We start from the raw sequence: 27,990 nt of genomic DNA on the forward strand, positions 1-27,990 counted from the left end.
ATATATATATATATATATATATATCGCACTGCATGGCGGACTTTATTTCTTAGCGATGAAGAGGAAGACGCGGCTGGATCAAGACAAGTTTTGAAGTTCTGTCAACGATGGACGAATGAAGATCCATGGTTCATGGCAGAAAAAGGGGAGAAAGTAAGGTTCATTTTGACGCTCTCTCTCTTTCTCTCTCTCTCTCTCTCCCCCTCTCTCTCTCTCTCCCTCACTCTGTTTATGTGTCCATGTGTCTGTCCTGTTGATGTTCGTGTGTGTTCCACAGCCTAGGGGGAGTGGGTGAAAAAGACAGAGGGAAGTTTGAGAATAAAATAAAAGGGGAGGAGAATATATATATATATATATATATATATATATATATATATATATATATATATATATATATATATATATATATATATATATATATATATATATATATATACAGTATGTCTGTAAACTTGAGTGTGCAACTTGCAACTTTCTTCTCCTGCTGCCAACAGTTGTTTGCATGGATGCTGGTGAAGGGAAACCACACTATATAACGAGCAGGAAGAGCAGTAAAAGGAAATGCTTGAGTTTAAAGGGGGAAAAAGTGAATCGGATGTGTAAGCGTGCAGTTCGAGTGGAACTTCTAATTCCTCCTGTCAGAGTATGAGAGCATGTCAATATAGAAGAGACAAATGCAGAAGATGATTGCAGATGCAGGAGTTTAAGCCGAAGCCTGTTGCTTCTTCTCCAAACATTAACCTCCCATGAGCCCTGCAGCATCTCATCCGCACCATAATCCACCCTTTCCAAAAGAGAAAAAGAAAATGTAAACACACCGGGAGTCATCCGGAGAGCAGCAACAAACAAATTGAATTTAATCACTGTGTTCATTTATTAAATTCAGACACGTTTTAATAGACATCCCCAACCGTCTGATTATGTCAACATATGGGAGGGCCACGCATGCAGCAAGGCCTGGGCTTACATACCTGATAACGCCTGGGCTTTTCAGGCAATATTTACGGCTTTCTCTTTCTAATACGCTCCAGATGGCGTGTGTGTGTGTGTGTGTGTGTGTGTGTGTGTGTGCGCGCGCGCGCGCTTGCGTGCGTGCGTAAATGCGTGCTCCAACCGCAGTCGGCCGACCTCCTCGATATTTTACTCAACAGCATTTTGTCGCAATCACATCAACGCCTGGGATTTGTTGTTGACCCACTTTCATTGAGTTTTTGTTGAAAGAAATTGCATACAATAAAACAACTACAATCCTTGAACAACGCCGGCCGTGTGCGTGCGCATGCGCGTTTACTTTTAAGGTAAATTAATATATATATATTAAAAAAAATGCATTATAGCGCGCTCTTCAAATCTTCCCCACTTCATGGTTTGATGGATTAATATGTTATATAGACAAAACACACAGGCCGCATTCATGCCTGACCAATCTTTGTTGGTGCCTGTGCGCTTTTTTTTCTCAGCAAGTCACTCAAGCAGAATAATGCGTGAAAAGATATAATCCACTGAGCCCACACCCTCTGCAGTCCTCTGCCATATTATCCTCTGACAATGGATTGGCAAGCTTTTCAGCAGGTATCCAACTTCTCCTCTAAACACAGACGAATTACATTTGCTGGAGATTTGACTGATAGACTCATTTGATTTCTGTCAAATCTATCTATCTATCTATCTATCTATCTATCTATCTATCTATCTATCTATCTATCTATCTATCTATCTATCTATCTATCTATCTATCTATCTATCTATCTATCTATCTATCTATCTATCTATCTATCTATCTATCTATCTATCTTGCTGTTAGAATTTAACTGTATAAGCTAAATTTAATTTTGATTTGTCAATTATTATGCCTGAGTGGGAATTCTTTGTTTTACAGCTAAAAGACACTCAGCTAAATTAGTTACATTCTAACAATGTATTTAACGTTTTGCTCATTTGGTGTTTCCTTGCATGTTGACAAGAAACAAAAATAAGAATTGGTTTGTGATTAAGGCATAAAGAGTTACTGAAAGGATAAGAATGTTTCTAGTTTTCGCCTAAAAAGCTGACATGGAAAGTTTTTTTTTTTCTTTCTTTCTTTCTTACAGCTCAGATAGGCCATTCATTACAAACAGACTGCCTCAAGGTTAGGAAGCTCATCTTGCTAGCGAGATTTACTGTGGCTCGAGTGCTGCCGCCGAACAGCTTCAGGCATAAATGACTGAATTAGTAAGAAAAAAGTATTAAAATATACCTGCTTTAAAAGGGTGTTATGTGAAACAGAAAAGATGCAACATCCACTGGCAGTGACTGCATCAGGATCAAGGGGTTTGGGTTGCTAGCAAGTTTAGCATTAGCACTAGCATTGTAGCAAAGGTAGTTTAGACATAAAAGGCGGTAAAATAGTAATACACATTTTAAAATCTGTTCTAAAAAGGTGGAATGCAAACCCATTGCACAAAAGCCACAGCTAAGGTGCTGTTGATTGGTAAATTGGCTACCTTCAGGTGGAGAAGTTAAGCTTGCAGGTTCCCCATTTAGCAATGGGACTAAATTATTTCAGGTCCAAAATGTTACTGGACTAGTAATGAAGTTTCTGAATCCTTAATAGAAAGGTGGTATAAAAACCGTCTCCTTATCAAACCAAAGCTAAGATGTGCCATTTGTTGCCAGCCACTGCATCACGGCTATGGGGCTCAGCATGCTAGCCAGTTTGACTTTAGCATTAGCGCTCTCACCAAATTTGTTGAGTCATAAGATCTTTTTGTAATGGTAACAGATATTTTAAATCTATTGGGAAATGGTGACATGTAAATCCTAAGATGTGACATTTAATTAACCTTCTCAGTCAGTATTTTTAACAGCTCTGAACTTTTTTATTATGTAGCTATTTATATTTACTCATAACAAAAACCCATATAAACAAATCAGCCTTACTGCGTTCTCACACGCCATAAATAGCCACCTCTGTTCAAAAATATTTAGTTTGGATGTATTACCAAAATAAAACAGCTAACCAGAATTAAACATTTACAACTTGTGCTTGATTAATAATTGAAACGCATTTAATAGCTGGCATCGCTCTCAGAAATTCTAATTTCTAGTCTATGATAAAGCAGAGGGCATCCTAGGAAGATATTGTCCATGCATGCCTCGGTGTGCCGCTCTGGACAGTGGTAAGGTATCCCCCACTGAATCCCCTTTTTAGTCTCCGTGCATGGATCCTCCTCTCTCTCTCTCTCTCTCTCTCTCTTCTTCTTCTCTGTCTCCAGCTCCCAGCCACCTCAGAGGACACGTTGATAAATACGCGTCCTTTTTTTTTCCATCTTACTCAGCGCCATCCATCAAATTTGTGCGTCCATGTTACACGTCTGCGCTGGAGGGAAGTAGGAAGAGGATGCCAGCAGGCGCGCAGAGAAACACACTCTAAAAAAGCGTCAACAAGGGAGGTGTTGTTTCCATATACAAAGTGAATAATTACCGTCTTCTCGGTGAGAATTGTCTTAACCCGGGCCATATAAGGGTTATGTGCTCTTAGGAGGGGAAAAAATGTGCCACAATCTTTAGCTGCTGTTAGGCGAGCAGATAACTTCTTTACGCACGGCAACTAATGCGTTTTGATAGATGGATGGAGCGTGTTTCTCTTATTATTATTTCTGGCCCGGCCGAAGCTTGGGCCATCCCAACAGAAGACCCATCACCCTGCGGTTGCAGACTCCTTTGTGGCCCCACATACCGCCGCTGTGATTATAGAAGTGCCTCCTCTTCCCTTGTTAAAGAAGCAAAGCTCTAATCTAGCTTCTGTGTCGCCCCCCAAAGCCAGCGTGCGCTACGGTTGAAATGTGCGTGCGCGAAGTGGTGAGTGGGGGTCGGTCTGAGAGAGAGAGAGAAGACGGGAAGGGAAAGGGAAGGGTGGGAGGAAGAGAGAGAGAGAGAGAGGGGGGGGGGGTACAAGAGAGTGGCCCTTTCCCTCATTTGAGTGACACGACCCCTCTCTCCTCTTCAAAGGCCACGCAGAAATAAACGCATCTCATTTGAATGCCGATTGTTTTTTTTTTTTTCTTCTTCCCTCGGTGGTATTTTACAGCCAAGATTTCACCAATCGGAATGTGTATTTTATTTTCATCCCCCTTCTCTCCATGCGATATATTGAATTGGGCTGGTTCGGGTGGCAGGCTATTCAATATACCCATCTCTCCACGTGAAGCGTTCTGCATCCAGTGTGGTATTTTGTCCACCAACAACCCCACCACCACCACCACCACCCACTACACACACTCCCACCAAATTCATTTGCATCCGCTGATGATATCAGCAAAGAATTACTGGCACCGTATGAGGCAGTCTAGCTGGGGGGGTGGAGGGGGTGAATTGGGGGGGGGGGGGGGGTGGAGTGGAGGGGGTGAGGAGAGAAGGCTTATTTGGATAAAACCGGACCGAGTGGACACACGGCCCTAAAGGTCAGTCGCCCATTCATGTCAAGGTGGCAGGGGGTTGGTGTGTGTGTGTGTGTGTGTGTGTGTGTGTGTGTGTGTATATGTGTGTGTGTGTTATGTGGAAGGGGGGGGGGGGGCTTATTTGAAACGGGCGTATATTTGAGGCGACGGGAGTGAAAAGAAGTGGTCCACAGAGCTCGTCATACTTCAAATGCGCCCAGTCACATCTACTTTCTTTTTTTTTCTCCCCTTCTCCACGACGGTGGGCGGTACGGCCATATAAGCCGGGGGTCTCTGTGTGTCGTGGCGCAGGCCTGCAGAGAGCGCGGCAGCAAAGCGCGACATGTGGACCGGAGGAGCGGAGTCACAGATGTCCATAGCTGCACACATCCAGACAATATATATATATATATATATATATATATATATATATATATATATATATATATATATATATATATATATATATATATATATATATAATTCAGATTGTTTCCAGGAATTCTTCTTCGATGCCTCCGTTTGACTTGTGTGCGAAATGAATCAAAATGAGGATTTCCCGTTTAATGCCGCTGATCTCACCTTCCAGGCTTGTTTACGGCGCCGCAGTTCTCAGCCGTTCTCAGGTGACGCTATAGCTCCGATATGACGGAGCAAGCCTATAATTTTCTGATTACTAGCCTGCCATTTTGGTGATGGCGCAAAATGTCAAGGATTTACTTCTGAGGTGAAAAAGAACTAAACAGAACATGACTATATGTGGTGTTTATTATACGTGAAGGGGGAAAAAACGGAAATTTTACATATTTTAATGGGAATCGCTCAATTTTAGGGTAGATTTCAAGTGTTGTTTTTAAGGTAATAAATCACCAATAACCTGAAGCTAATTACACCATTACCACGGAGCAGAAGCTATAACACAATCATAAAAAGTATATAGAAATGAAACCCCACATCAATATTTTCCTCAGTTATTGAGTAAATGAATTCAGCGCTCTAACCCATGGTTTATGTGGGTTTAGAACACAACCTACTTTTCATGTTTGTGGTTTGTGTCCACCGTTGTGTACACACAAGCTCTCCCCCACACATTTAAATGCATTTATCAATGCAGAGTTATGTTTATATAATCAAATTGGGTGGGTTGCGTGACATTAAATGGAGAGCTAATTTGGTTGTAATAATTATTTCAGAACTTCTGTTACAAGTGGGTCCAGGCGGTCTGAGCTTGATTTCCATACAAGGAAACTTTTACGCAGAAATCAAGTGCCCAAGGAAACAAATGTAAACATTTTTGACTTCACTCGTTAGGGAGGAATTATCAGCCGATTGGGCCACGATTCATGACGCACAGTGTTGATTCAATCCCAGTATGTTAAACACGTTAAAGAGTACATTACATGGATGCATGGATGATGTATGTGCATTTTGTCCACAACTAAAATATCAGCACAGCTTTGCAAATGATCCGGGTCTGGTTTGTGCGTATTTTACGCAGCTGATTCCAAACATTTCCCGTCTTATCGTAGCCTCAGATGAACACTGTCACCGAGGCTCTCCTCTGTTCCAACGGAGCTTTGATCGTCTCAGATATACAGCGCCTGCATTGATCGCCGCGCTATTACAGCTCACGTTCCCCTCCGTTTCCTCACGTCCACGCGTCTATACCACCGCCAGTCGTATTATTCCTCCTTGTTATTACCATCATTGTCAGTAGTAGCTGTAGCCGTATTGCTCATTCTGAATGTGTCTTTAAGCGTGCCCGTTGCTGTTATTGCGCCATCATTACCTGCAATGATGGTTACAGTGAATGAGACTGAGCTGTGTTTGTATATGAAGCAAATGAGCGCGGCGAGGACGATAAGAGGGGATTAGACTGCGTGTGTGCGAGGAGAGGGTTGGAAGCTCTGCTGGTTTTTATGCTATGCTGTTTATTTATTTATTTATTTATTTATTTATTTATTTATTTATTTATTTATTTATTTATTTATTTATTTATTTATTTATTTATTTATTTATTTATTCTTTAAGTGACCAGAACCTGCTGATGAGCATCACTGGAACGTCCTTTCTTTCAGTAAAAAATAATAAAATACTTGCAACTACAACATGTGCATGGATTCAACGTTAGCTTATTGCGCACGTGAAATTCCAAAATAAATGACGACATTGATCGAGATTGTGTTAAGTAAGGGAGCCAGCAGCACTCTTTCTTCTGGGTCAATCACTTTTCTATTTGGATTTTTACTTTTTTCCCTTGAATACGATAAGATATTTTTAATGTGTCGTTTTTTTTTTTGTACTGGTCGGCCTATACGACATATGCATCATTTAATTCAGTTTCTGTAAAAAATAAATAAATAAAAATAAAAAAAATAAAGCCGCACACACTTTACTCTAGGACTGATCAGTCACATCGGGTTAAGGATTGACTATAATTTACACAGCAGTAACTTGGATCTCTCCATGACTTGAATTTGTAAAGTTTCTACTCTCTGAAAGACTCTAAACCGCGGTGTTTATTGTTGCGCTGCCCCATTCGCCGTGCGCGTAAAAACAAATAAATAAATAAAATAAGGCAGCCTCCTGCTCAGACCCGACCCTTCAGAGACGTCTGTGATCGTTTCTGCCTCGCTTTGCTAGATGGCGCTCTGCGTCGTGGGACCCTCCAAACAAGAACCGCCCCGCAGTCTCTCTCTTTCTTTCTCCACACTGTGCTCTCTGAGCCACGGTCCCCGGCGAGGCGCAGCACCTTTCCCATTCTTCTTCTTTTTTCTTTTTTTTTAAACCGGGGGTTTCCACAGCTTCTGCAGACTTTTGCATGATTTTAAGGTGGCAAATATATCTCCTTTCTAATGACATTATCCAGTGGAGACATATATTTTGTTAAGCCGTGAGATGGCATTAATCACAAGCAGCGATCAGTTGGGCATTAGATTAAACTGCAAACTGACATAAGTCCGACTGTCATGCAGCGTTTGCGCGTTTGATAATTGTTTTACAAATCCAGCCTTACAGGACACATGCAATTATTGCGATTTAATTGTAAATATGAAGATGATAATAAGAATAATAACACGACTATGACTTCTGAAAGGATGGAGATCATTTGACAATGAGGCAATGGAATAAAGGGAAATTACAGCCAGAACAGAAGCAGCACATTTTACGCTTGAAATATTTTAATTGTGGAGACACATCATTTGTTGGAAAACGTACCATTGAAAAATAAAGCATAATTTTAGATAAAAAAAGCTAAATTAACGAATTTCATTTAATTTTTTATTATTGAAAATATATTTATTTGTTTACACACCAGAATTTGTGTGGCTTTTTTTCACGATCGTCTGCCTCATCTAATGGACTAACTGGCCACTCTGAATAAAGAAATAAAGAAATAAAGAAAATGGTCATCTCTCCTCTGTGTTTCGATGTGCCACTGCAGTTACACTTTCACTAAATAGCGGCTCGTCGTTTCTTGACGTTGATGAATGTGTTGGAGACTCTCAGAGGCTTTTACAGCTGTCTTAAAACGCGCCGTGGCCCCGCAGAGCAGCCGCAGACAGATCAGGTGCTTTGCCGGAGCCTTTCTTACACGGCGATCAGTGACAAAGAAACACACTCTCTAAAAGAAGAGGTCTTTTTCCTTTCTCTTTTTTTTCATTTCTTTCTTTTTTCTTTCTTTCTTTCTTTTTTTATTGTTTGTTTTGTGTGACGACCTTCTGCAAATATTTTATCTTGAAGTAGAATTTACGCACCGTTTTGGATACTCCAAATATTTAAGAGGGTAAATTCAGGTAACCCTTGCGACATTATGATAAATTGGGGATAATTTTGAGGGAAACACAGTAATGATAAATATTTATACGTTTTAAATGATATTCTTTAAGTTTATAGAAATACAAAAAAAGAAACCGTCTTCTTTCTCTCCATGTGGCATTGCTCCTCCACATGAAGAGGCGGAAAATAAAAATGTGCACTCACATTTGAGGTCGACATAAATATCCTTTTTCTAATGCCACATATATTTTTATTTTATTTTTTATTTTATTTTTTTGCATCGGTTGCGAACAGCCACAACAGACTGCAGAGAAAACGTTTTATTAACTACACCGATCAGATCGCTCATAGAAAATAGATGAGGGGAGCACACTGACTGGGATCTTACCTCCCAGAGTTTGCAGAACAGTCACATGCAAGGTTTCACTTTTGATTAAGCTGTATTATCAGATTGTTCCTGACACCCCCCCCGCCACACACACACACACACACACACAGACACACTCACAGTCACACTTCCTCCCCCCTCTGCTGTAACCTGGGTGGTTTGGCACAGCAGGCTCACTTGTATACAGTATGAGAGGGGGCCTCTCCACCTGCAGCTTCCCCCCAGTCAGGTATCACCTCATTCCCTGCTAAAGCCCCCATCTCACTCTCCCCCTGCTATATCTGCATGAGTTACCTTGGAGCACATTGTTATTACTATTATTATTATTTTTCAAACATTGTGCATGGACCCTGTCATACATTTTGAGTGTTTGGGTAGAGAAAAAGGGAGGGAGGGAGGGGGGGGGGGTTCCTTGGTATTTGTTTGCTTCGACTTAACAAGCCATCATCCCACACATGCATATACAGAGAATTGGAAATGGCTCGGAGATCCCGCAGGCAAAAGGGTGGGTTGCAGGTTCAATTAAGGTGGAATAATGCATGGGGATATAGCATGAGATGACCTCGATTGAAATTGATCAGAAGGCACTGTAACAAAAACAAACAAAAAAAAAAGGTGGGGGGGATACTTTTTCTTTGTTTTGACTTTCTGTATCATCTCCAACCGATTCAGCTTGTTTTCAGGCTGCAGAGCCGGTCCAAGGCTGCATGAGGCCCCCAAAGAGAGTTGGATTGAGAGGGAGCTCAAAGTACCACGAAGCACCAAGTTCAACCAATATTCTCCCCGTATCATTCATATTTAGAAGTTTAAGCATTACCGGTCCAATCAGAAAGGAATAGTCGCCCAATCTGCCGCGCGAACCGGCTCGGCAGCTCTCTGGCTTGCATGAACCACGTTCCATGATTTACAGTGCAAGATGATGCTGTCTGGGGTAAAGTGTGCATGTCTGAAAGGATGGAAAGACATTCTGAATGAGAGCTTTGGGACTGTTCTGGTTGAACGGAAGATGGCACATTGGTTTCCATTCACTTCTTTAAAACAAATACTTTTCATTAGTTTTGTCCCTTGTTTCTACATGTGGGATGGGAAGCTAATGTACTTCTAAAAATGGAAACCATTTAACAACAAAACATTTTACTCGTAGAAAGATCTTGACATCTTGACCTTTTTGCTTTACACACAGCATTTCGAATATTAAGAATAAAACACGTTGCTTTACACAACTAACATTGAAGTTTACATTTTTAAACCTGACACTTCTAATCCGCTGCCTAGTTTGCTTATGACTCGGGCCGGCCTCAGACTGACTCAATGTTTTTTTTTGTTGGGGGGACGGGGTGGAGATAATCTGAATATAAAGTTATAAAAATCCTGTGTCTAGACTAATTCACTCATCTTTGACATTCCTTTCTTTCTTCCCTTAATCAAATTTGCCAAATTTAAGCTGCAGGATTTGGGAGCCTATAATCGGCCATTTTGGGTCCAATCCCCCTTGAATGACAGAGAATCAGAAAGGTTTGTCACAAATTCTTCAGTAGAAAACACGATATTTCACCGCCACAGTGGGGATTTTAACGAATTAGAATATCTCACTGCTCGGCTGCGATAATAATAGTTAAAAAAAGAGGGGGAGAGGTATGGGATTGAGGCGCACGCTTGTTAAGTAACTTGCTGTCAGTGTAGTTAGCAGAGCTCTGATATGGACGGTGGCTGCAGAGCCTCATCTCTTGGGGTTTTAATTAACAAGCTGTCTCAAAGCTGTAGAGCTCCATCAAACAGCCTCTCTCACACTACTCCCCCCTGCCCAAAAAAAAAAAAAAAAAAAAGAAAACAGCAAATCCCTCTCCCCGTCACTGCCTTGGGCTCTCCCTCAAACTTTTTTTTTTCTTCCACACTTAAATCAACTTGTTACTAAACCATCCGCCAGCTGAAGGGGTGCAACTGTACTCCGAGACGATCTGCAGGAATGTAAAACTGCCTGTCGTCGGCGTCCATTTGCGCGCACCGACGCGCACGCCTGGCGCAGCAGACGTCCATCTACCGCGCGTATTCTGCTGGCTTTGACTTGGCCTGAACGGCGGCGCGCAGAACTGTTGCTGCGTTTCCTTTTTGTTGTCTGCAGCTTTTCTGATGGAGCGATGGGTTGTATGGTCTGTGAGTCTTCAGTCTGCTTCACAAATGTCGGACTGTTCCCCTCCTAATCCGCAAACCGTGGTATGAGGAGAATAGTTGGGCCTACTTTACGAATTCCAACTTCAGAAGTTGCTTCAAATGAAACAAACACACAGACAGTGGTTGGATGCTGACAGGCCGGGCAAGACAGGTTTGTTTGTATGGCCCAAATTTAGCAATAAGACAATTCAAAGTGCTTTACATGATGAACCCCCCTCCCCCCCAGCTCCAAAGGACATTAATAATAAAAAGGAAAATAAGCTATAGAGTGAAATTAATGATGTTAAATTAATTTTGGTGGCAGCCTTATCTTTTTCTGTCTGACTCATTTGGTTTAGTCGTGCTCAGAGATCATCACTGCAATACAGGCTCAAAGAGGGACAGGTTTAACTGGCTTTGCTCACAAACAAACACAAACTTTGTCCTTCGTTAACTGACTCACTTGCATTATAGTGTGTGTGGCATGAGACTCAAGCAACAGGGATGATGAAAATCAGCTACATGAAATGATCAGTACAGGTGACATACCGATAAACTACAATAGGTTTTCTCCTCTGTGATTACTGCCACTGCATTTCTCAGGTATTTCTGACATCTGGTTATATGAAAGTTTAAACCATATGCTAACCAGAACTCCTCTAGGAATAAGGAGGCGCATGCTTGATTACATTCTTGACGCCTCCCCTGCTGAAGGGCCAGGGACTAAGTTGGAACCCTTAGTTTGCTTATGCCTTGGGCCTGTTCTGACAGCAATGGCTTCTGCATTTCCAAAAGAAATTGCTCTGGATGACAGACACTTTTTTTTATTTTACATTTTGGTGCTAAAATAACAAAAAAAAATCACTTTAGATTGTTCTATTTTTTTTTATTGTATATATTTTTTCTGTTTCTAACCCATTCTTTTTTGTCGAAAAAAAAAAGGCATCAGAGTTGTAAAACTGAGAGTAAAACAACGAGGTTTGAACCGCCTATGAAATATCTAGAAATTGGATGTAGGTTGGAGGGAAGCCTTCAGGGTGAAATCGAGTCTTTGAGCGTAGCTGGGTCTGCTGAGGCAGCTGGCGCAGCAGCCAGCGCAAACCGCCAACCTGCTCCTCTCGGTTTACCGCAGAGTCTCAGAGCGTAAGCTCTGGCCACAGCGAATATTTGTCTTTCTCCTCTCTCTCAGCTTGCAGTAAACTTGTTGGGCTCCCACCGTGGCCCAGATGAGGGGGGGTAATTTGATAGCTGGGCAAGGTCAAGACAGTGCGCTGTCAATGGCGCTGCGGCGGGAGCCGCCCTGGACGTTATCATCAAATTAGACTGGGACAAGTTTCAAATCAATGCCACCCCTCGGACGTCTGGAGACCGCCAGCAGCCGGAGTTAAAGTCCTAACAAGTCCCCCCTGACAGGTCAACACCTCAGCACAAACACACACCTCTGATGGTGCAGCCCCGCAGGTCAGCAGAGCTGTGTTGGCGAGATAAGCGCCAATCCCACTGAAGGCTGTGAGTGAAATCTAGCTGCAGGTCTGCTGTAATTCTGCAGGCGGTGCATGGGGATCGGCCAGTAAGGGGTGAGATAGAGTTTAAGATACTTTCCCCCCCTCTCTGTGTTTAAAGTTATCGTGTATTGATTTATCCGATTTTGTATTTGTGCATTTTTCTCTGGGAGGGTTAAGAAGCTGCCCCAATAAAAATAACAGGCTTGGCGTAAAACACGCGAGAATTAGCTTAAAAAAACAGAGAACTGCACTTGTTTGCTGCTTTGACTCAGCGAAGTCGTTAAGATATTGATTCGGTCAAATCCTTTAGGTAAACTTCCAGTGAGTAGACAAACATAAACACGACATCAGACTAGATAGGCTAAGTAGCTACAAGATGTCTAATTTTATCACCTGAGTGATTTAGGTTTGCACAAATTTAGAAAGTTAATGTAGACAGTTAATAGGTTCAATAACATTCTTTTTCCCTCATGTTTCAAACTTAATTTGAATTTCATCGACATACAGCATTTATAATGGTAACATATATATATATATATATATATATATATATATATATATATATATATATATATATATATATATATATATATATATATATATATATATAAATGTCGAGCAAAAATTGGATTTCAGAATAGCAAGTAAATTTCTGTCAAAAAAGACCCTGGACAAATGCAGGGAATGCAGGATCGTTTTATAGTTTAGCTCAGGAATTGGTGTATCAATCATGCAACACATCATTATTCTTTTGTGCTTTTAATTCTGAGACTTTCAAAATATGATCCGTTGAAGATGCTTCTTCTTTTTCTTTTTCTTCTTTTTCTTCTTTTTCTTTTTGAGAAAGCTTTTACCAGACTCCTCCTGTTTGCAACTTGGTCATTGTGCGCCGCTTTATCCCGTTGCATGTTACTTAGGGCCTACCTTAAATCAACAACGCGTCCTTTTCTTTACAGAGTCCACACAACGACTTATTTGTTTTTTCAGTTTTTAACCATATTTGTTTGATTGTTGATTTGTTTTAAGAAACCATTTTCTCCACCTGAACATCGAATTTTACCCTAATCCAATCAAAATGATAATAATAATAGTTATTATAATAATAAAAATCAAAGTAGCTAATTCAACTCCAGTGTTTCTGTCAAACTCGTCGTGTTCCGCGCGGATTGAACAGTTAATGGCTGTAAAAAGTGATCCGTCTCTTGACGGTTTTTCAACCACAAAGCTGAAAAGTTCAACATGATCTGGGAGTGCGTGGTGAGTGGACGGTGCCATTAGCGGCTATAAGAATGCATGTGTGACAGATCAGAGGAGTGTTCGAGTCGAGAGAGGAGAGGAGAGGAGAGGAGAGGGGCCACTGATTAGAGATGCTGCCAATCCGTCACTCCCCGACAGCTCTGGCTGCGGGGACAAACAGGGCTGGCCGCTCGTTAACTTCACACACCGGAGGAGCAGGTAAATTCACTCAGCTTCCTTCCCTCTCCTCTTCTGTCCTCCTCCGAACTCCCCCCTTTTCCCCCCACCCAGTCCTGCTGACTCAGGTAGCAAACACAATGGGGGCGAGGAGGAAACGCCATTCAAGCCCGAGGAAGGGCGCAGAGACGCTGCGTTGTGAACGGCTGATAAAGAAGTTCAATAGGCGGGAGGAGAGTCAGCGAGGCGTCGGGATGGAGAGGAGAGGAGAGGAGAGGAGAGGAGGAGGCGAGGCATCACAGGAAGCAGGATCCAAACAGACTGCAGGTCCCCCTCTAATAACGCCACCACATTAACCACGCAGATCCGAAATGAACCCGGCTCCGCTCGGAGAACCGTGAAATACACATCAAGAAACATCCACCTGCCAGATCCCTGCGCCTACCTACAGCCCCTCCGAGCGGACTCCCCTCCCCTCCCCTCTCCTCAGCCCTCAGCCCTCAGCCTGGGCTGTCTGTCATGGTGTGGCCCCGGCTAATTTGAGTTCATTGGATGGCAATAACTTCATTTAGAGCTCCATCTCTTTTTGGGGGCTGGATGTAATGAGGATGCAGGCAGACAGGGCGCTGCCGGTGAAAGGCCGCTCCCTCAGTAATAATAACTCGCGGATCTTCTTCTTCTTCTTCACCCCACGCACCGCCCGTGTTTATCCTCGGAGGGCTGCGTGCGCATGATGAAACTCATCTATAATGTGTGATTTAATATCGCCGCGCGCTCCTTCCTTTCGAGCGCTTAGACCCAAAAGAGAGGAGACGGCGCGTGCGCGCGCGCGTGCGTGCGTGCGAGGGTGAGAGCAGAAGTTACACCAAGAAAGTCGTTTTTTTCGTGTGTGGTTCTCGTTGTTGTTTCCACGTTAGAATGAAAGTAATTTATCTATAACATATTTTAACTTTTTTCCCCAATGTGTTTAAAACCGCAGAGTTAAGTTAAGCGGCGTTTTCATACTTTAAGTTAATTCACATATTTCATTCTCACTTAAATTTTTACAGGAAGTGCCATCAGCATGGAGAAGCTCAAATCTAATCTAAATGGTTGATTTCCCCCAACATTATCAGTTGTTATTAGCTTTTTAAAAAATATTATGATAAGTAACTACTGTGTGGTTGAGGATTTGTTTTAAAAAACGGATCTTTTTTTTCCAGTGTGAACGAAGGCCTTTTTCTTCCACCGCCATATGATCAATATCTCCATCATCTCCGAACCTATATTGACTCAAGGAGGGTTGTACCTAACGGATTTGAGGAAATATCTAATTATTCCGTTGCTATAAACTGTATAAAAATATTGCTTGATACAATACTGGCCTGGTTCGATTTGTAATCATTAAAAAAAATAAGAGCAGACTAATATTTGCTGATCAATAAAAATGCATCATTCCTGGATTATTATTAGCACTATATATATATATATATATATATATATATATATATATATATATATATATATATATATATATATATATATATATATATATATATAACTGGTTTTATTAACTGTTTTTAATACATTTTATTGTTATCAAGTTATTATTGTCTTAAGCTGTTTTGTCATTTTATATATTTATTTTTCATTGGGTCGGTTATAATGTTGTGGCTACAGATTTGATAAAAAAAATGTTTTCATAAAAACAATAAGATATTCGAAAAAAGCGGTCTAACTAGTTTATTTTTGCCATTCTTGTTTCTTACAGGCTAAACTTGATATATTTGCATCATTTTGTTACACTTTAAGTGGTAAATCGCAAGAGTTAACATTTTTTCTTTCTTTCTTTTTGAAGTTTATTAAATGCAGCTACTGAGACACACGAAGAGGACAATTAGTTCTCCTTGCAGCTTTTTTTGCATAAGTTTTACTTCACTATAGTCTGTAAATGAAAAAAAAAAAGACAAGAAAAAAAATTGTTCAGACAATTATTGTTAAATAAAGCCTATTAGAAACAGCAGTAGGACTGCGGCCTGGAAAAAAAGGCTCCGCTCACTAACGGGCCAACAGAACCCCCTTCTGTCAAAATGACCCCCGTTTCCAACTAAAAGCATCGTTTGCCTGTTAAAAAGGACTCCACAAACGCTTTTTCCTACTTCCATTCCTGCATTGCTTCACTTGGGTCGTCATAGGAGCAACCCCACGAAAATGAACAAATAAATAAAATAAAAATAAAAATAAAAATAACAAAAACAAAAAAAAGGCAGCGCCCTTTCTTCAAATCGCCGTGTGTCTGTGTTTAGCCGCAGGAGTCTTTAGGCCAGCAAAGTATCAGAGGAGGTGTAATTGAAGGGGCGGTGAGGGGATAGAGTAGCGGTTGGCCTGAAAGCTGCTATTAAAGCCAAATGGAGTGAACACCGTAAAACGGCCCCTGCCAACAGCTGTCCCGCAACCGGACCATTCATATGCCAGGGTCCGCGGGCACGCACTGATCACGCATTATAGGTCCTCCTCCTCCTCCTCTTCCTCCTCATGCTGATGATGCTGAATATCACGCAGCTAAGCCAGCCACAAGACTGACTCGTTTTTTACTACAGTTATGCTTCCTGATCGTTAAACCTTGCTTAGTGGAACATATTCCATAACAATGACTTGGAGCAGTAGATTTACGCAGTGGACGTTCTAATTGTGCGGGCCATCCTCTGCGTATTCCAAGCCCAGCGTAATATTTCACAAGCTCTCGTTTTCTTATCTGTGGGAATGTTTTATATATAACTTAACAAGGTTATGATAGATATGGCATAAACAAACACGCAAACACTTCCCATACATCCTTGGGGACTTGCAGGACCCCCTCTATTGGGTTGGGACCCTCACCAGGTGCTTCCATGCTTTCTGTGCAGGAGTGTTGCTTCAGACTCAGAGTCCTCCTTGTTAGAACAGCGAAAAAAAAAAAAAGGGGGGGGGGGGTGCACTAGCTGAAGAGGAGTTGTTTCCACTGGATTAAATGGTTTCTCTGCAAGTCAATGAATATGTAATGACGTCTAACGAAACCGGTCACCAAGCTCAGATCCGTCCTGCGCTTTGGTACACACATGCAGCCTCTTATATTAAAGAGCCCTTGGAGCGGAGCAAAGAGGAGAGGAGTGGGACGCAAAGCTTGAATGCAACTTTAAACTTGAGCCCGACATTCCCCTTGGTCAATAGTATTTAAAAAAAAGAGTGTTCCAGAGAGAAAAGAGTGCGAGATTTACTCCTTTTTTTCTGGGAGGGATGGAAGAGATGGGGGCTGAATTTCCTTTTTTTTTCTCCCCTCCCTTGTTCTAAAACTCTTTGGAAATATTGTTTCTGATAAGCAGTCATGCCAATAATGTAATTGAACTGAGCAGATTAAATAGGAGGCGAGAGGGGGAGAAGGAGAAAGCGGGTCCCTCCATACTATGATTGTTAAAGATATTTTTTTTTTCCTTTAGTATACCCGATAAAACATTGATTGTTGCAGTTAGTTGACCCGTAAAATTCGGGGGTTAGTTTCCTTCTCAGAGCTGAGCATATAATTATGCAAATAGCGATCTGACAGTGATCCGCTGGAGAGTGCTGAAGGAGTGTGTGTGTGGTGTATGTGTGTGTGTGTGTGTGTGTGTGTGTGTGGGGGGGGGGGGTCAGAGGGGTGGCATTCCAACTTTGCTTAACGCCTGGTTCCTTTTGGAGAGAGTTCATCTTCTGCAGGGACAGCGCACACATCAGAGCGGGCAGGGGCATGCAAGCGTGACAGCAGCCCTCTTGAAGTAAAAATTGAAATATCAGCGTGTGGAAGCAGGACCTTTTCTTCATTCAGCCTCATGCTCTCTACCCTTATGTCTCCTAGAAAGCCGACATTACACCTCAGGACCCCCCCTCCTCCCAAATCTCTACAGCTTTTTGATCCTTTGCATATATTGTTCACTTTGGAGCTGTCTGTTAATTGTGCCTAACAGGGTACAAACTTCACATCAAACTTTCTCTGTCGATTAAAATCACAATTATTTTGGGAACTTTTAGAAGGACTCTGATTTGCCATTCTATGTTATAAAGAAACAGAAAATGAAAAACTGGGTTGCCACAAAGGAATGTAACAATCAAACGAGTGGCAAACAGTTATAGCCTAATAACAACACACTTTTAAATCAACCTTGACAAGGTGGCATATGAACTTTATTCCCCTGACAACCACAGTTTAAACACTCAACTTCATAACCTTTGACGTTAGCGGTGTCGCTACAATAACTAAGATGTAAAACATTTAACTCTGTTTTAAAAACTTATGTCAAATAACTGAACCAAAGTTAAGATGTGTCGCTCTTTTCCAATGACTGCATCAGGGTTCAGAAGGGTTTGTTAGCCAGCTTGACTTATTGGTTAGTCTGACCTAGTTAATGGATAAAATTTTGTTAAAATAGTAAATTAATTTTTTTAACCTTCTCAAAAGGTTGGCAGTGTCAACCTCTTGACTGACAACAGGTATGTTGTTGGCAACAACTACCTCAGGGTCAGGGTTAACAACAAGCTCAGCTTGCTAGTGAGTTTGACTTAATGAAATTTAGCTTCCGTGCTAATGCTAAAGCATAAGATTTTATATATAGTGATTAATAGTAAAGATTAAAACTTTTAAAATATTTTCTACTAAGCAGGGATGCAAACCTTTTCCCCAGATACTAGATCTAAAATTATTTATCGTCAACATCTGCGTCGGATTTCAGAAGCTTAGCTTGCTAGCAGCTCTCACCTTAGCGGTGTTGCTAATCTAGTTATATCTGGAAACAAACTCTAATAGGCTACATGCTCCATTCACAGAGATTTCCTCAGCCAGATTTTTTTTATTACAGTTCTTAACTTTTTCCAAAGTTTCTATATTTATATTCATTGCATAAACTGTACCAACACATCTGCCTGCCGGTTCTCGGCTAGACACGACACAAAACTAATTCAGAATTAAAAACTCACTGAAGAAACACTTTTAGATAAACTCTAAATTAAAATGTTTTGGTAGGATTTGTAATCAAAAAGGGAGCTAACGCTGTGAGAAAATTAACCTTCATTGAACATTACATTTGTACACCTGTACTTGATGGCAGTTTAAAAATGTTTTAATGGCCATTACTTAATATCCTCAAAAATCCATTTTTATAGTGCCGCAGCACATCAGGAGATGTCATTGTCAAAATGAAAAGAGAAAAACCTCCGCATTCCTTAAAAAAAAAAAAAAAAAATCTAAACTGTTAAGCGGGTGGGTGGTACTTTACACTTGTTTTTCACAACCTCTGATATTACCATAAAATGTGTAAAATAGCCACACCTGACAGATTGCAAATTGGTCTTAAGGTATTCATTAATTCCTGCTGGAAAATCTAACATTTCCCGCTGTCTGAACTATTTATCGCCTGCTTTTGATGGGAGCTGACTGGAGGTCAGAATTTATGATCCCACCATATCATCGCTTTGGACATGAAGCAGGTTGTTTAATTAAACTTTAAACACAGCGTCCCCCCTCCCCTCTCCGCTTTCAAGCATGCACAAGAAGTTGGATGTATCCGAGAAGTTCAGAACCCCCTTCTTTTTTTTTTTAAGACCGAGGGCTGAGGAAGGATCACTTGTGTGATTGAATGCCCCTCTTTAATCTGCGGGCCTGACACTGTGCTCGCCTGGTTCCACTTGTTGCTCTGGGGGGGTTAATGGAAAAGATTTCTAAAGATTTATTGAGGGGGCGTTTAATGACCCGATCGGTTTCGCCGTGTGAAAACAAATGATGCCGTAAAACCTTGGCTGAGCTGGGGGGGTGGGTGGCTGGGGTTTTTTCTCAGTATGACCAAAAATAAGAAGACTATATCAGTTTGTGGCTTATATTTTTTTGTGTTCACACTTCTCACTGCAGATACGTGTTGTTTTAATTTGTCATAAGTACATTAAAGAGTTCTAAAACTTTAACCTTTAAAAATTTTAACTGAAAGGGAGCTTGTAAGACCAAATAGGAAACCAACGTTTGCCAGCTTAGAAACGTTATAAAAGAAATCCAAATGAATAGTCCTTGTCCAGCAGGCAGCTTGTTGGGGCTGCAGTGACAATGAGCCAGGTCATGTTACATCCGGCTGCTCAACTTTCTCATCCCACTTTCAGGCCACATCCTCCTCACTTTACCAAAGCACCTGCCTCAATGCCAAAGGTGGGACATTTTCTTTTGCAAGTCACAAGTAAGTCTCAGGGTTTTCAAATCAGGTCTCTAGCACGTTCTAGTGGTCTCACCTTTTCATCGATTCGTCCCAAATGCAAAAAAAGTCATGGCTTTTGAAAACTGAAGTGAACAACATCTATAAATGAATGAATGCATGAATGAATTAAATAAACAGGTTTGTTAACCAAATCACAGTTTTAAAGTTTACAACAGGGTCAGCTGAGATTGACTGGATTGGAACCCCCCCCCCCTCTTTATTTTTTTTCTTTTTAACTTTGCACTAACCGTTAATTATTGAAAAATCCTGTAAAAACCATTCATTAAATCAGAGCTTAAGGTCTTACCTTTAAATAGATATTCTTTTCATTTCTGCAGTTAATTCTAACAAAGTGTAATTAAGCATCAAAGACACCTTGTCATTTCATTATAGCCAGCTCCTCTTATCAGGGTTGGTTGTTCCCTTTAGTTTTCAAAGTGGTATCAGTAAAAAAAAAAAAAAAAAAAGTTTTTTTCCTTGAAATTACTTTTTTCAGACAAAAACGTCAAAGAGCTTGGAACGAGACACCAGCTAATGCACTTTGTATTTTGAACGTGAATTTGAACCCGTGATCATTTTTCTAAGGTATTGTGAGTTTCTTTATGTCTTAGCGGTAAGATGAAGGAATTCACAGACTTACTGTGTCCTCTACAGGGGCCACAAAATGAACCCAGGAACAGACTCCACTTTAAATTCACATCATTCTCAACCCCAGGACCAGCGAGACATCCGCCCCCAACTGAGCTCCTGACAAACATTTTAAGATAGCTCCTAGAAAAGATGTTTCTAATTACTCATTGTTAAATGGCCGGTATTGTGTGAGGTTTAAATAATATTTATAAAAAAAAAACAGAAACACAAAAAATGACCTGGACACACTTGGATTGGTAGGTGAATATGTGCCGTCTCTAGCAACCTTGATATAATGGAAAACAGGACATTTTTGTAAAACCACTTCCTCACTAAGAGGTAAATGAATGTTCTAAACTGTAAACTTTTTTTTTTCACAGAACTGGCTTCACAATGTAATCTTATGTGCACAGACACTGTTGTGCATTATTGTTTAGTCGTTCCTTATTGCTTTAAATTTTCTTTTAAAGTTGTTGGGCAGACCTGTTAAAAGTGGATCATCGGGCACTTTGTTGTCGATATTCCCCTCCCTCATCTTTAGATGCATCAACATATCCTGCATGCTGATGCACCCTAACATGCTTCATCATTTAATTTCGTATTTAACTTGTACTTAACCAGTAAGATAAAAATCTCTTTTGTCAGGGAAGCCTGGCCAAGAGGCTCTCAATACAGCACGCTTGCCAATGATACAGAATAAAACAAACATGCTTACACGGTATAAAGCTCATTTAAAGGATTCAAGTATAACGCTTTCATTCATTTAGTAAAAAGAAAAAAAAAAAGCTCTTAGAATGCTTTTAAATTTGTCCTGGGAAATAAAATTTCCTGCAATTTGTTTCACGAACAGCGTGCTGCATATGAAAAAGCGGATCTCACCAAAATCTGTGTGGACTCCGGGGACTGTAAAGAGAAGCCGGGGCGAAGAACGGGAGTTATACCTGTTTGTTGTTGGAGACAGGAGGCGACAGAGATAAAGAGGTGGCTTTCCCACCGTTGCTTTAGAAATGAAAGTAAGCCAATGCTGTTTCCTCTTTACAGCCAGGGAAGGCCGTGCTAGCAGAGTGTAAAGTGATGAGTTCTGAAAGCAGAGTTTGTAATAAAACACAAAGCGCTCTGATAACCTTTGTCCAAGCAGTGAAGAGCTGAGGAAAGCATGCAAACATTGAAAAAATAACCAAGTCCAGATTAGTCTATATATATATATATATATATATATATATATATAAATATATATATGTATAAATAAATAAGTAAAGAAATAGACAAATAACCAGACAACAGTTTGAAAATAAAGATGCATAGTTCATTTTATTTCCTTTTGCTTTAATGGTTCAATCACGGTAAAATAAAATCATGTAAAGCAAATGTGATTACTGTTCTGCGGAGGTGTTAAAACAATTTTTACAGTTTTGCATAAACATGAATCAACACAGACTGAGGGGGGAAAAAAATAAAAAAATTAGAATACAAAGAGAAATCAACGCCTTGGCCATACACTTGGAGACTTTAGGATAAAACAATTAGAACCAATATAACAAATAACTATCTGCAAAAAAAGAAAATAAAAATCTTCAAGAGCAATTAATTTGCAGACTGTGCTTTGGATCTTTAGTTCTTTTCACATATGGCTTGTAGGATATTAAAAAAAACACACACAGCGAGGAGAGTGTTGTTTACTCCTAAGGCAACAATATACAAATTCCAGAGTGAGAAATTAACTGATCGTAGCTGAAAAGCACAAAGGCGAGCGGTGGTATCTTGAAATGAGACCCGTCAAATATCAAATAATAAGCCCAACTTCTTAGCTGAAACCTGGAGAGATCTAAATCAAATTAAAAGGAAATTAGGCTCGCAACCACCAGGCACACTTGTCTCATTACAGCAGAAAGATAATCCACAAACGCCTTAAAGCACAGACAAACGGAGCAGGAGAGGCAGGGTTTCACAGTGGGGAAAGTTTCACAATACTGTAAAAAAAAAGAAAAAAGAATATGCTTAAAAATGCGACTAAGGTATCATAAGATTGAGTTTCAAGTTTGAGTTTTTACTACTGTCAGGACACATTAGAAATGTATTCCATTAAGCCTGGAGTGGTTTATAAAACACAGCGGCTTTATGAAAAAAAAAAAATCTTTAACATGTTTGTGTCACACAGTCAGCTTATGGGAGCTGAGCAGGAAGCTGACTTTGACAGGTCTAAGTACGCTCAAAGAGTACTTGAGTGGGAAGGGAAGAAAAAAAAAACAGAAGGAGAAGATATGTAACAATTCTCCAACTTCTAAGGAAATATCATTCTGGCTCAGAATAATATTGAAGTCTAGGATTTCCTGACATGTGTAAGGCGATATATTGGGCTTTTATGAGTGTTGTGGGCTGACTTTTGGCTCCCGTTAAAATGAGATATCACTCAAACCCCATTTTGACGCCCGGCTTTAAGTGATTTTTAAATACGATGGGTGTCCTGAATTTCTCTTTTTCTTCATATTCAGCACAGGTTGTGTTTGTTTTATTTGTTTCATCACATTCGATCTCTCACAGACATCAATTTTAGGGATATCACATGAGGAGAACAAGGGGGAAAAAAAGAGAAATAAACGAAACTTTTGAGAAATAAACACCTGCTTGTTTCGTAAATTATTACATTATCTATGGGAGATATTGCTGTTTAAGAACAAATTCAGTTTAAACCTGAGGGGAAAAAAAAACAATAATCTCATTAAAAGAGTAGCATTCTGAAATAAATCATGGCAGACTCATTGCGAAAAGTCAAGTTTAAAAGCTAAAAATAGACAGAAAAAGACAGTTATTTAAAGAAATTGACATCAGAGATAATTTCCTCTTATTAAAACTTTTAAGAAGGTAAATTGTGGAAAAAAAACTAACTAAAAGATCAGATGTTACCAAGAGTTGAAATGATAGTAAACTTTAGAGCACGTCACCCGAACCGATTGCAGGGTAAATGAGTGCAGGCTGTAGGAGCAGGGCAGGAAGGAAGACACAGGAGGGGAGAGAGAGACTGAGCAGTGCAGACGGGAGGATGGGGGGGTGCATTAGCTCACTTCAGGCTGATGTCAGAACAATTAGAGGTGCACCACGGCGCATTGTGCACAGCGCCTGTCAGCCTTAATCTCTGCCGCTGCGGCCCGCACCCGCAGCCCGGCCGCGGCCCACGGGAAGCGCTAACACTCAGGTCCATATTGCTTTGACAGTTGCGCTCATCTAGAAGTAATGCAAAACGTTATTGTGGCGTATACGTGGTGACCCCCGTACTCTTGTCTCACACAACAAGCAGGGGTGGTGCTGGGGGGGGGAGAGGGAAGGTTACACGGGGAGAATGGAGAGAAGAACGCAAATTAGAGCAAAGGGGAACATTTCTGCACTCCTGTATCCGGGGGAACCTTCCAGAATCTCCTGCTCGTCCACGTCAGCGCCGGGCGCGCTCTCTCTCTACAAATCCTGGTGTTTGTTTTTGAGGGAGCCGCTGCGCGTGGTGACAGCGTTGGAGTTCTCCTCTGCTTCCTCCTCCTCCTTCGCCCTCAGGACGTCGCTGAAGTACCTGAAGATGGATTCGAAACTCATCCAGGAGGTCAGCTCATGCCTCTCAGTGCCTGCGGTGCGGAGAAAAGACACACAGACACTTAGATGTCTACCTCTGACACAATTAAAAACACTATTCTTTCTGCGTCTTATGTCAAAATGTCCGCGCCTTTCAACAGTTTTCATACCCCTTCACATTTCCCAGACTTTGCCACGCTGCAAACACAAAATCGGTGTATTTTATTGGGAGTTGACGTGGCAGAGCAACACAAGGTAGCGCGTGGTTGTGAAGAGGAAAGAAAGCTTAACGCGGCTTTCGAGGCTTTTTGCAAAGTGAAATCCAGAAACTGCGGCATGCAGTTGTATTTGGCCTTCCAGAGCCAGTTCTTTGCAGAAGCACCCCCATATCCATGCAGCTTCAGTGTTTTGGACTTTGTCAACACGAGACAGACAGTTTTTGTCCATTCATTGTTGCAAAAAACAGCTCAAGGTACGTCTGACTGGATGGAGGTAATTTCCACGTCTTGCTATAAAATCTGAATTTGATTTAAGTCTGGACCTGAGCCTTAAATACATGAACATGCTTTGAATGGAACAACTTCACTGTAGTTTGGCTGTCTTGTTAGAGTTGTTATGTGGTTGGACCAGAACCAAATGGAAGCACTTTGTGTATTTGCTGTGCCCCTTACCGTGTTGGTGGTACCCTGAAAAAAAAAAGGCTTCTTGTAGTGTTCTTTAAATAATCCATTATTTTCTAGCCTTTCTTCCATTATGGTTCTAGCACGTGAGCTGCAGCTGGAGAGTTTCCACTGACTTCTCTGCTCAATATGTTTACTGCCTGACCAGTCAGTTCAGGTGAAGGACCATGTCTTGCTAGATTTGTTGTTTTGTCGCGCTCTTTCCATGTTCACATGATGAAAGTATGGCCTTTCAGATAATGTGTCAGACCCTAGCTTTGCTTTACACTTCTCTTAGTCCCCGGCTGATCTGCCGTGTTCCTTGATCTTCATGATGTTGTTCTTTCAATAATGTACTTTAAGAAATCTGTGAGGCCTTGACACAACAGCTGTATCTATGCTAACATTAAAGTACTGGTGACTTGGTAAAGCAGTCGGTGCACACAATCTTATTTAAGGTTCTCAGAGTCTAGAGAGGCTGAAAACAAACGCAGACCACCCAAAATCATACATCTCTTCAGTTTTTAATCTTATTTCTGCAGTACTTTGTTTTGGTCAATCCCATAAAATACATCGAAACGTGTGGTTGCATCGCTACAAAATGTAAAGAAGGTATTAAAACCTTTGCAAGGCCCTGTCGGCAACATTATTAAATAAGACAGTAAGTCTTTTGAGGGCCTACCAATCTGTATGCAGAGCTACAGCCTCATGCGTGAGAGCAATGGCACCCTCTGACCCGCTGCTCCAGTGGGACGGCTTTAATGTGTTATCCAAGCGGATACCCGATAATCAACACCGCCGCATGTCCGCGGAGATGGAAAGTGGTCCTTCTAACAAAACTAGCGCCGTACACAATGGGCGCACTAAGAGAAACCAGTGGAGCGGTGGTCATTCATTCGAAGGGGCTGATTGAGGAAAGTCAAGACAGAAGCTGGAGAGGCATAACTAGCCAACATATCAGGTGGTCTGGCAGTACCTGGAAGGGAAGGCAACCGTGCTGGGTTTCCTTCTGACCTCCTCCAGGTTAGCAAGTTCCCAAGTCGGGGGTCACCCTGGAACTTGAAATTTGGTACACGCGCCTCAGGTTTCCCCGGGTAAGGGTATCATAGGCCAGATATTCGGCTGGATAGATTGTAAACTCAGTGGGAGCTACTCCACTGCAGCATAGATGATGAGACCAGATCAAGCTTTTAAAGCTCTTGCTCAAGGTTATTAAAGATGCAGTGCTAATAGACAATTGATTGTTGCTGCTGCTGCCACCGGTTAGCAGCTCCGCTAGGTTAGCCACACAACTGTAACATGACCTGAAAAAAGCCACATGGAGATGCCCACAAGTTCCCTAGAAAGAGAGAGCAGGTTGGTATTTTTTACTCATTTGACATAAACTCAGCTTGTTTGAGCTTGACGATTTTGACGTGTACCTTAAAAAAAATCTGCTAGAAACCGGACTTCCAACGGGGAAAGGGTGGATAACCTGAACCCCTTTACAAGCGTGGAATAATTAGTACAGATACAGTAGATATATCCGCCATTACTTCGGCTTCTCTCCCCCTACTTTGATCCTTCCAGCGTTCTCCTGTGTGCATTGCATCAGCTATAAAAACCTAGACTAAAAGGCCGCAGGGATACAATTAGGAAGCACCTTAAAGGCTCTCTCACCGTAGACAGGCCTCCGATGACCGCTGCACTGACCCTGTGTTTATTAGATTGAACCCGAATTGGACGCATCAATGGAGACTGCATACGTGCACGTGTGCGACTCTTAAGACCCGGGGCAACTGTGGGGTTCCAGGCTGAGGATGGATTTAAGCTGTAGTTCCTGCAGGTGTGTTTGTGTAATTTGTGTGTAGGAGCATGTACAGAGCATGGAGGGGATGGGGGGGTGGGGGGGTTCTGATGGCTCTGAGATAAGGGACTACACTGCAAGTTATACAGCAAGCAGATGGCAGTCAGTGCCTAGGGTCAAATTTACTGGCCCGGCAATCATGGTAGTCAATAACCCAGCTCTCTCGGTGGCTCTGCTACCTGTGTAGGGCTCATCACAACAACTATCCCTGGGAACAGGAGACACAGCCCTCTCACACCTCTAATCTATCATTTATATCCAATTTGAGGCGATGTGATCTTTATTTTTTTTTCTCCCACCTTTTCTATTTCGCCCCTCTTGTTGCCTTCTCTCTCACTATTGTTTTTACTTCTATTTTGTCCTCCTTTTTTTTTTTTTTTGTCTCCTGCAGATCAATGCGACAGCGCTCGCTCGTTCACCCTGAACTGACGGTGAACCCCCCCCCCCCCGGCACGCTGCCAGCCTCTCCGCCCTGTCCCACCGCATTCGAGGGTCACCACGGGGGTGTCTCTGCGCTAATATGCAGATCGAGCCGCTGCCCCTCCGATGACTCTGGCGTTAAGCTCCACCTCCCTCTACAGGGCGGAGGCTTTGAGATTAAGTCTTCTCCCTTCAACGAGACTCTCACACATAGACGTGAACTGTCTCTCGCACGGACTTCACCAACTTGCATCCGCTCTAATTTTCCGAAGCTTAAGGACAATATACAGAATGTGCATGCTGAGACAGAAAGAGAAAAAACAAAAATACAAGGTCATACCTCTTCAACACAGTTCAATGAGGTATCAACTCTTGTCTAGAGTCAGTAGCCAAAAACACAGGCAAACCCTACAGGTTTATCTAAGATTCTAAGGTTATTGAGCAAGTTTTTTTGGGCTGGAGTATCTGTCATGAATTACAATGTAATAAGCAACTTTTTGTAACTTTACAAGTTTTTTTCTACCTTGTATATAACTCCAAAACAGAGGGAGTGTATTCGTATTTTCTGATAGATCTATATTCTATGTAAATGCTTGTTTTAAAGTTTTGTCAATATAAATTTATAGACAGCAAATTAAATAAAAAATGTGGGCAGCCAAGAGTAGAGTACAAAGGCACTAGTTTGAGTACATTTCTAATTGTAATTGTGTCTAATGGGCTTGAAAGCTAAATGTATTAATGCATGAGGGCAAAACTATGTAATGTGCAAAATGTTTTTGTAATTCTTATTGCAATTTTTACCTTGCATCCAACAATAAAACTGACGGTGAATATTTGACAGTTTTTGAGCCTTTTTACAATCAATTACAATTTAAATTTTAGACCTATAATCAATTAAAAATTAAGACATAACATGAACATGTTTTACAAGAAACAGACATTTTTACAATGAGGGGAAAACTTAAAGTATGTAATCAAGCAGTTAAAACTGACGA

At 41.3% G+C, this 27,990-nt stretch overlaps 1 protein-coding gene and 1 long non-coding RNA gene across 2 annotated transcripts in view; one reads left to right on the forward strand and one right to left on the reverse strand.

Annotated features, from left to right (window-relative positions):
- LOC118564953 lies at positions 1-27,831 on the forward strand. Its single transcript, XR_004932104.1, has 2 exons — positions 1-153; positions 26,967-27,831. It is a non-coding gene; the product is annotated as an uncharacterized LOC118564953 (long non-coding RNA).
- fam172a (family with sequence similarity 172 member A) overlaps positions 21,805-27,990 on the reverse strand; it is a 213,927-nt gene continuing 207,741 nt past the window's right edge. Inside the window, exon 11 of the mRNA XM_036144419.1 lies at positions 21,805-24,123. Within this exon, the coding sequence (XP_036000312.1) occupies positions 23,963-24,123 (161 nt within the window). The 3' untranslated portion in view covers positions 21,805-23,962. The remainder of the gene's footprint in view (positions 24,124-27,990) is intronic.

Source organism: Fundulus heteroclitus, chromosome 12 (assembly GCF_011125445.2).
Source record: "Fundulus heteroclitus isolate FHET01 chromosome 12, MU-UCD_Fhet_4.1, whole genome shotgun sequence".
NCBI lineage: Eukaryota > Metazoa > Chordata > Actinopteri > Cyprinodontiformes > Fundulidae > Fundulus > Fundulus heteroclitus.